At 39.9% G+C, this 10,571-nt stretch overlaps 1 protein-coding gene across 1 annotated transcript in view; it reads left to right on the plus strand.

Annotated features, from left to right (window-relative positions):
• Positions 1 to 6,314, plus strand: part of LOC118808474 (zinc finger E-box-binding homeobox 2-like) — a 33,893-nt gene extending 27,579 nt beyond the window's left edge. The window contains exons 4-8 of the mRNA XM_036571176.1: positions 115 to 335; positions 597 to 705; positions 1,711 to 3,062; positions 3,949 to 4,132; positions 4,338 to 6,314. Of these exons, the coding sequence (XP_036427069.1) occupies positions 115 to 335; positions 597 to 705; positions 1,711 to 3,062; positions 3,949 to 4,132; positions 4,338 to 4,945 (2,474 nt within the window). The 3' untranslated portion in view covers positions 4,946 to 6,314. The remainder of the gene's footprint in view (positions 1 to 114; positions 336 to 596; positions 706 to 1,710; positions 3,063 to 3,948; positions 4,133 to 4,337) is intronic.
• Positions 6,315 to 10,571: the final 4,257 nt, after the last annotated feature.

The following is a 10,571-nucleotide window of genomic DNA, read 5'->3' on the forward strand; positions in this document are numbered from 1 at the left end:
ACTGTATACTGTAATCTATAAAATCTCACAGTGATAACCAAAATGGACAAAAAATGGACAAAATGTGAAAAAAAAGACTTCACTGTCGGTAACCAATTATCTCCTCATGGTCAGCAGATGCAGACCCCGTGAGCCCTGATCCCACACGGACAGCAGTGCAGATGTGCCCATTTTGCCAACGGTCATATCGGTGTGAGACATCTCTTAGAGAACACATGAAGTTGTGCCAGGAGAGGGAAGGAGGACACGGCGTGTGCCGACTCTATGGGTACAGCACTCCCTACAGGGCACAGATGGAGCGGCACCTGGCACTGCATGCGCAGACTCAGGACAAGGTGGGGGCTACCAAATGTATTCTTAACTTTCTAAAACATCAGAATTATTCAACTAAGCATAGAACCAATCACTCAAAACCAGCCAACCCCAGCACACAAACCACAAACCAGCACCCAGATGAAGGCCTACGCCAAACACACTGGGTTGGCCAAACTGTCTACATCGATGATACAGTAAAGGCTTTCTAGAAAAGTGCAATGGATATTCATTTTTGTACCAAATACACCGACTTGACGTCCTGTTGTGTGTCTGTGTTCCAGAATCCAGCGTCTGGTCCCACCATGGAAAGCAGGAAGTTTAAATGTACACAATGTGGGAAAGCCTTTAAATACAAACATCATCTCAAAGAGCACCTACGCATTCATAGTGGTAAGTGATTCTTTCTTTCTATCGTTCTACTTCATGAATTCAGCTGAAGTCTAAGTAGGCTGGTACATAAACAGAAATAGAAACTTGTTAGTTCTCTCCTTGAAACTATAATTACTAAATCATGTTTCTCAATTCAGGTTGTTGTACCACTACTCTGCATAATTTAGTATTTTCCCTACTAAGGAACCAATTTAGTTCAGAAAAGGTTTGTTAATGAGCAGAAAAGCTGAATAATGTTTGTTGTGAGCATGGAAAAGAAAAATGGGCATGGCAGCAGTACTCCAGGACCACAACTGAGAAACACTGCTTTACACCATTTCATAGCATTTCAAATTCTTAGTAATATTCTGCACATGAACACATGCGTGTGTAATTAAAAGGGGTGTAAAATGCACCAAAGCAGCAAAATGCACTGTTCTGAATGTGGTGATACAATGGCATATGTTATGTAAACTTAGAATTGATTGTAATCGAATATTGTATCACTCACTAAAGTATGCCCTCATTTATTAGCAAAATAAAACTATCAAGCTATTCTCATAAAATAAAAAGAGCATCTGTTGTTTTGTTTTTATTGTTTATAACCAAGTACTGAGTACACAAGCTGTGTCTGAAATGTCTGAAATGGCAGCAAGGCACACAGCCATGTCAGAATCTAATATGTGTATGCCTGATAAGGTTCCTCAGTTCAGCTGTTTTTTGAAGGCAGTGTAGATGAATCTTTCACTGCCTTACATACCTCATAACCCTGTGTCCTCTCTGATGCAGTTAGAAAAAAAAAGAAAACACCAGCACTGATACTCTGGACAACACCAGCACAATAACTGTGAATTCTCCCCAAAGTATCATATCAAATCGCGGTGAAATTTGAGATTTCATGATGCGTTAAAACATCTAATAAAGAATCGTAGTCAAATCTAATCATTGTGAGGTCATAGATTTCCATCCTTGATGATATTTTGCATCATCAACCTTTAGTAAATCGTGCTGTTTTTGCCTTGGCAGGTGAGAAGCCCTACGAGTGTTCCAACTGTAAGAAGCGTTTCAGTCACTCAGGCTCCTACAGTTCACACCTTAGCAGTAAGAAGTGCCTCAGTGGGGGTGGGTCAGGGAACGGAGCATATTTTAATGGTCACTCCCATCCCGCCTACCTCTTCCCCTCCCCTACGTCGCCCCCTGGAGTTGGAAGCAGGAACACAAGCAGAGGAAAAAGCTCTCCTTATGGCCCGCTAAGCCAGTGCTTCACAGAGCAGCTGCCCACTCAGGGACAGGAACCCATTACCTCTACGCTACGAGCTCCACAGGGGTGGTCAGGAGTGTTTAAAGGGACCACTCTTTTGCCCTTGCTGCATTCCGGCGGAAAGTTTGAACACCTTCTGCAGGAAATGCTGAGAAAGGAGGTAGGGAAAGAGGATCAGCGAGGGAAGGAAGAAGGAGAGGAGGAAGAAGAAAGAGAGAGGAGAAGTGAGATATCTGTTGGTGCCGTGTCGTGCCAGTGGTGCTTGCAGATTTTCCCGAATGAGGTAGTTCTGAAGCAGCACGAAAGATATCTGTGCAGGAACAACGACGGACACAATGCTGAACAGTTGCATTCCCGCAGAGAAGGATCACCACTCAACTTCTCTCGCTCCTCACAGGTCCCTCACGACATCCAGAAAACACCATCCACCCCAAATGGACTGCCTAGAGATCTCTCTTCCCCTCACAGGGCATCCTGGCACTCCGTCCCACAGCAAATCCTCGTGCCACTACAGTCATCTGTGCACCTCCGCCTAGATCTTGGACACCACTATTGGCCGAACAAAGAAACCAGCAGTCCCAGAAACTCTACTCTTATGAGTCCCACCTCACCTTCACTACAAGAACGCCGACACCCACTCTCCTCAGGTTTCAGCTCCCCACCCTGCCTCGACCTGTCAGTCACCACGTCACCATGTCGAACCACCCAACACAGGCCGTCCCCCAGATCGGAGGGTTGCCAGAGCGAGCCCTTAGACCTCTCCATTCCCAAAACTCGCACACGCTCCAGGGAGGCCAAAGAAGGAGCTTGCAACGGCAGTTCTCCCCAGACAGAGCGGAGGGATGTGGAGAGCGTGTTTAGGAGGTTAACTCCACCTTCTCAGCACCAAGCGAGTGGGGGCTATACGCCATTACTCGGTAGTGCAGTTTTCAGCAGGTTTCCCCTTTTCAATCCTGTCATCCCAAGTTGCCTCGCAGGGATGGGGCATAACGGTCTTACGTCGCTTCCTCTTACACCACCAGCCCCCAGCCCCGGATTTCTCTCGCCTATGACATATATGCTGGAGGCGGAGTCAGAGGCAATGAGGAAAAGAATACAGCAGGAAACAAATGCCATGGTGAGAACACAGTCTTGTTCAGCAAAAATGCAACAACTTAAAAATACAACAAGATCATACAAAATGTACTCAATGAAGACATGTTCTCAAGAATGCACGAGTAGGAGTTTGATACATCCCCACAAGTCCCCTCACATTGGGCTGATGCTAATTCTTTACGCTTTGACTGCTCCCAAGACCTCAGAATCATGCATACTGGTGTTCTACAGCCCTAACTGTCAAGCGCTTTACAGAACAAAATTAATGGTTTCCTTTATATATCCTCTATAATCTATTTTGGGAACTTTTTATGTAACCAATCACATATATTTACACAATATTAAAATTTGAATGTTTCCTCTAGTTTCATTCTGAAACCCAGTCATGATTCTTTACTTGGCGTGTAACAGTTAAATTAGTTTGTACTGTGACAAAGAGCGATGTTCCCTTCTGAGTAATAAAATAAGCATTTAAGCTCGCTCTCAGTTCAAGTCAGGGGTCCGTTATTCCAGAGTAGATCATATTGCAAAGACAATGAACTCATTTTTAGTACTACTCTATAAATCATAACAGACCCTCATTCGTTGTCTCTTAACCCTATGTAGGTGTCTTCTGATGCATTTGCTTCCCCTGTTGCTGCTGTAAACAAGCATATTACTCAGAGGGGAATTCCGGCCTCCACATACATAAAGGGCAGATAATGCAAGCCTGTTTACACACTGTTGTGTTCTGAGTTCAGTTACAAATTCTCAAAGTTCACAGTCATATCCTGACTTCACAAATAAAATGGAGGATATATTGTATGCACTGTACAACATTTACAACAGATATTACTCACATTACCTGTCAAACAACTCAAAATTCAAGTTGCACATCTCAATTAACAAAATGAATCTCTGTCTCTTAGGGTGAACCACTAAATCGGGCATGTCTGGACTACTTCTCTCTGATGGAGGAGGGATTAGATGGTGATAATGGGCCAGGGAGAAAGAGACTGAGGAAGACAGAGGAAGGACTATATGCTTGTGACATCTGTGACAAAAGTTTCCAGAAGAGCAGCTCTCTGCTGCGCCACAAATATGAACACACAGGTACAGACACCACAACACTGTCTCATATGATAACACTGATCATTATATGAAACATATCTATACAGAGAAACTAATTTAGAAAAAGTCCTTAATTTTGTTAGTGTGTTAATATTATTGGTATAGATATTATTATTATACCACTAACAGTGATAGTGAGTTTAATAGTGAAAATAAATTAGACAACTGATCGTGCCTTCTCTTTCAGGGAAGCGTCCCCATGAGTGCCAGATCTGTAAAAAAGCATTTAAACACAAGCACCATTTGATCGAACACAGCCGGCTGCACTCTGGAGAAAAGCCCTACCAATGTGATAAGTGTGGGAAACGTTTCTCTCACTCAGGCTCCTACTCACAGCACATGAACCACCGCTATGCTTTCTGCAGTCGAGACCATGACACAGACGGCCCTGGAGAGGAGCTTGTGATGGGGGATGTGGCCCTCTACCCAAGCCCACGCAGGGAGCTTAATCCTGAAGCAGAAGAAGCTCCTCTCAGCTTGGAGGAGACAGCCACAATCCTCAGCGATTCCAGTCTGGACGGCGCTCCGTTAGGCCTAAGAGTGGAGGATGAGGAAGAGGAGAGCTCACTCAGTAACCATGCCCACGAGAGAAGAGTGGAGAGAAGAACAGGGACAGAGGAGAGGAGTGGAAGCCTGGAACAGACAAGTGAAGAAAGCGAGGAGAAGAAGGAAGAAGAAAGTTCAGGGGATGAAGGACAGGACACAAAAAAGACTCATCACTGCAATAAAATTAAAGTAGAGCAGAATGGAGATGAAGATAGCAACAGGCAAGAGATGGATATAGCGAAAGTATGAAACTGCTGGATGTGAAAAATAACATTTCAGCTTTAAGTTGACTTACCAAAGATGTGAACATGCACATATGGATTGCACTGCACAGTGGAAAGAAGAATTCAGTACCTTCTCCCATGAGTGCTAAGAGGCCCATCTCATGTTGGACAGTATGGAGGACACAGTGAAGACAGTGAATAAAAACAAACAAGTGCCTTTAGATCTATGCCAATGCAAAATGTTATTCAAAACCATGCAAAACATCCATGCCATTACAATCAATACAGTAACATGCAAGGGCTGCACTGTGTATTTGCTGATTTCTACATACTGTGTCCACAAAGCACTGTTGACCCCTACAGATCACTCAAAGATGCAAAACTGTGAACCAGTCAGTTTCAGATTACATTAGTAACGGGTTATGCAACTAATATTTAAAATCTATCTTCTATGATCTTCTATCTAATTACAGGCACAGATATGAAAATACAAGATCATGTTTTTTTTTCTTTTTTATGTATGGCGTAGCCCAAGCCCAAGTAAAAACTCTAAATACAAGAACTGTTTCTATTTTTTTCTTTACTTTTTTCCCTGCAAGCCATTCACCACTGAGTGAGCTGATAAGAGACCAGCCGCTGAGCTTCTATAGTTTTCACTATTTTAATTATGTTAACTTTGAACAAACTTATAAAGTTAATTGATGTCTTTGTCTGTATTGCCAAAACATTAAAGCGATAACTTAGTGCCAGACATGAATGTTAGCTCATCTAACATTTCATGAGCTTTATGCATTAAAAATACAACAGAATCTATAAGAATTTGCACTCTTTAATGTCAGTTTGTGTGTGCTGTCTGTGCTTGCAGTAATATTGTCATTGACTTTGAAAATCAAAAAACGCAGTATTATTGAGAAGTATTAGTACATAAGGAGACAAAAAGACAACTAAAAAGGGAAGAAAGAGATAAAGAAACAATCAAAGAAAGAAAAGAAATAAAAGATCCTAACAATGTATTTTCAAAACGTGCTACACATGAGAATCATGCACAATGTTACATACTGCACTGAGCAAGACCACAGAAACACTCTGAGACAGATTACCCTACATTACAGCTTACTATGGCGTGCTGCTGCTTAACCATGCAACAGTTGAGCTAACAGCATTGCATCTGTAGCATTCAAATGGGATATGGTGCTTTTATTCAGGTTTGGCTTCAGTTTCATAATCTTTTATACTTGTTTATATAAACTCAGTGTTTACCTGTTAACATGAAAATGTTACCAAATGTATATCCTTTTAAGCTATTTGAATAATGTGTCTATTTTGCATCAGTGTTACTTTTATACAGAATCAGTTAAGCTTTTTGTACCTTTCTACAGGCCTGATTGTTTGCGCATACACTTAGTTTGTAGTCTAATAAAGCTGTACATACCAAACCTTGTGTTTTTACTCATAGACTAACAAGAGAAATAGTCAGTATTGACCATTCTCAAATAAGAGTTCTTTCTGTTAATGTTTAAAAATTCACAACGCTGCCTAAAGCTTTTGTAGTGACATAAGCTAACTACAGTCTACAAAAATAGCATAAGAGTATGTCTCATCTCCTTCCCCGATGTGTACGGAGGTCCCCCTTAGCAGTCTGAGTCAAATGTGGACTTTAGGCTGTCCCGAAACTGCCTACACTACACAAATTAATAACAAAAGGGAAGTTGATTTTACACTTGCCCACCACTGTGTCCGTCCTGGCTTAATAACAGAACATTATGACGTTTGTGAAATGTATAGAGGACGAGGAGAGCCTTGTAATAAGTAAATCGGCAGTCAGTAAAACTATAAATTTATCTAGAAATGAAAAACTGAAACAGCAATACATCAAACAATGAATAAAAAAAAATCAACTAATAAAAAAAACACTTGAAAATAGTAAATTGGATAAGGCAACCTAATCAATAAAAACATATGATGAAGAAACTGGAAACAAAAATTACTGTTTTAATAAACCTGTGTGCAAATGATCAGGTTAAATTCTTCTTGAGGTAAAACACATCCCCATCTTGACAAACACATCTCAACCAACAGTTATTTATATACCAAACCACCAAATGTCAAAGTTTCTCTTCAACAGATACTAACCTGAGTCAGCCGAAAATATTTGTCGACGCATCTCATCTCATCTCATCTCAATAAACAACCCACCTAAACGCTTCAGGTGTCACAAACAGAACAGGCAGATATTTCTGGAAGTTAACAATTTCACTGAAATAGTGTTATAGTATCTACCACATTAAATTGAGAATTTAAGACTGGAATATGCGCTCAGTAACATTTCTAAATTTGCTGTTACTAATTACATAAAAAATGAATGTAACTGAAACTTAAGCTTCATGTATTCCAGTACTGTGTATTTTCCGTTTTTCAAACCTTACTGACAGACACTTCTCCCTTCATTACTTCTCCAGGAAGCTGTCCATAAAATCCCACAAAATGGATGCAAATAACTCCATTATTTGTAGTTAAAGCAAATTCATGCTAAGAAACGCCCATCACACGCGACAACTGAACTTAGCAATTTAGCTTGCTAGCAAGTCACACTGGAGAATGACCCCAGTGCGACTTGCCAGCAAGTGTTTTTGGGGGAAATAAGCATTTTGATTATCTCAAATTGACACCTAGTTTTGTGCTGAGTGAATTTCTACAGAACCGAAACTGGCTTATCTCATTACGTTTAAAAAGGGATTTACTTGAACCTCAACATGCTGACTGGCAAACAATTTAACAGCCAACAAAGATCTGACAGCATATTACACATATAGACATGTAGCACTAGTAACCATATTATTTTAGCTAATTCCTTAATCAAAAAATCAGCTTTTAGTTTGCTAATAGGTAGCTAGTTAGTTTGTTCTCTGTTTTGCAGCAATTATTATCTGGCAACTTTATCACATTAGCTTTGAGTACTGCTTAGGCCTACCACAATCCAAAAAAAATAGCTGAGAATAAACTCTCATACTCATAATGTGAATATATTGTGATCAACATATTTTTTGCTACACTTACACTGTAAGGCTACTATTACAGTCAGAGGTTTTGTTTTATTGATAATAGTTCCATATTGAACTTGAGCATTATTACTAATCATAATCATCTGAAAAAAAAAAGATTATTTTATAAGATTTGTTCTTTAGTCAATCATTGTTAACATTTAATACCTTCACTCATACTCAGTTACATTTCCAAGAGGAAAAAAAACACTTTTCACCTCTTACATCTTCATGTAGACCTTTAAAGTACTAATCGCTTTAAAGGAAAATGAAAAATTCGACAGGTAATGAGATTTTTCTTTTTTCAAAAAGTTTACTCTTGCCAATCAGTCGGGATGTTTTAGTTTTGTTTTTTAGTAAAACATCCAACCAAAACCACGTCAACATAAAATGAAACTGTCCATGACTTTGCTAGTCACTCTTTGTACAAGGACTTGTACCGTCTTCATTAGTTTCCACATCACACACCACAAAAAAGAATGCTTGTCTTGACTATTCGTTTAGTTTTATTTAACCATTTACTATTACACTAACCTTTATATAGTGCAGTGTGTTTCGGTGTAGATACATTTTGACTCAAGTATACATTTAGCTCCATACTTCCACTTTTAACTGAGTAAGATTTTGAATACACATGCTTTCACTCAGGTATGCACTAGTTTATCTGTATTTTCCACCGATTAGTAAGTCAACCTGCCCAAGGCGTCTTATCTTATGAACTGTTAACCACAGTGGTTTATTGTACTAACCTGGAATGACCTCCTGTGATACTCTGCGTAAACACACTCCACACAAATGCCTAAAATTAAACAGAATACTGTAGACTCAAGAAAGGCTTCTCTCAAAAATGGAAATGTGTGAAATGGCTAATTAGGTTCACTAGCTCGCTTGCTAGCTAACTAACTAGCTTAGTTAACTAACACTAAGCTGTAGTAACACATAAACACTGCACTGTTCTGTGCGCACAGTCTCACAACGTTTAATATATAATTACACAGAATCACGTGTAGAGCCTAGCAAAACTTATATTTTCTCCCAAGAGTATTAAATATGTGAGCAAGGGCTCCCATTCTGCTATTAAATTAGCTAGCATTAGACACCTAGCCAGCTAGCTAAGTCAAACTTTCCTCAGCGAAATCTCAACAATTTATAGCAAGTGATAATTCTAAAAATAGTAATCGACATACTGTTCTATGCTGCATTCTGCTGTACTTATTACTCATGTGCTTGGTAACTTAATCCTCACCTGGAAGAATAAAACATTTAGGTTAGCATTTAGCTTCAAAAACAGAGGAGAACTTCCAACTGACAACAGGCACCTCACGAGCTCACAGAGCTTCAGCACCTCTCGCGGCTTGTTATGCACTTTAAGTAAGTCCTTGCGTTGTTTTCGATGTAAACACAAGATTGAGAAATATATTTTAGCGTGTTCAACAAATGCTTACATGTTAGCTGTAGGTTGTTCCTCAGCATTTATTTATTGGGTTTATTTGGCTAAGGACTCTTCTTGTGGAGGGCGGGGCTGGAGCCGCCCCTGAGTGTGCCTGAGCTGCGAGACAGGAGACGTGAGCTGGGTATAACCAGCTGTTAGAGAAGAGAAAACAGTGCGTATGAATGGTGTAGGAAGGTCAACAACATCTGGATAACAAAGCATCATGACTTGTGCGAAAGCTGTGTCTCTTTTAGTAGCGGTAACGCTACAAGAATGATGGTGAAAAACAGTAAGAAGACAGGTGATGTAAAAGTAGTATCTTCTAACTTAAAAGCAGTGAAATTAAATCCACTAATTTGCACTTTTAATTTATTCCATGAAAAGAGTGGCATGTCCGCAACATTAAATAAGAGACAACAATCAGCTAAGTGTCTTTTTTAAGCCTTTATATGTTGAACTTGGAATGCAGATGCTTAATTTCAACTCTGTACATATACAACCCCATTTCCAAAAAAGTTGGGACATTTTGCCAAAACATGTATATATTGTTCAGCATTAATGGCACCTTCACAGATGTGCTAGTCACCCATGCCATGTGCACTAATGCACCCCTATACCATCATGAATACTGGGTTTTGAACTGTGTACTGATAACAAGCTGAGTGGTCTTTAGCCCGAAGGACACAGTGTCCATGATTTCCAAAAAGAAATTCAAATGTTGATTCGTCAGACCACAGGACACTTTTCCACTTCCCCTCAGTCCATTTTTAAATGAGTTCGGGTCCATAGAAGGTGACAGTGCTTCTGGATAATGTTTATATATGGTTTCTTCTTTGCATTTAAGAGTTTTAATTAGTATTTGTGGATGCAGTGATGAACTCTTTTCACAGACAGTGGTTTTCAGAAGTGTTCCTGAGCCCATGCAGTGATTTAAACTACAGAATCATGCCTGTTTTTAATGCAGTGCCATTTGAGGGCCCGAAGATCACAGCCCTCAAATACTGTTTTTTTTGGTCTTGTCCCTTTGCATACAGAGATTTCTCCAGATTCTCTGAATCTTTTAATGATATTATGTACCATAGATGATGAAAAGCAAAAGTTCTTTGCTACTTTATGGTGAGAAACGTTATTCTTGAATTGTTGCATTTGATCGTGCAGTCTTTCCAGAGTGATTAACC

Source organism: Colossoma macropomum, unplaced genomic scaffold (genome assembly GCF_904425465.1).
Source record: "Colossoma macropomum unplaced genomic scaffold, Colossoma_macropomum, whole genome shotgun sequence".
Taxonomy (NCBI): Eukaryota; Metazoa; Chordata; class Actinopteri; order Characiformes; family Serrasalmidae; genus Colossoma; species Colossoma macropomum.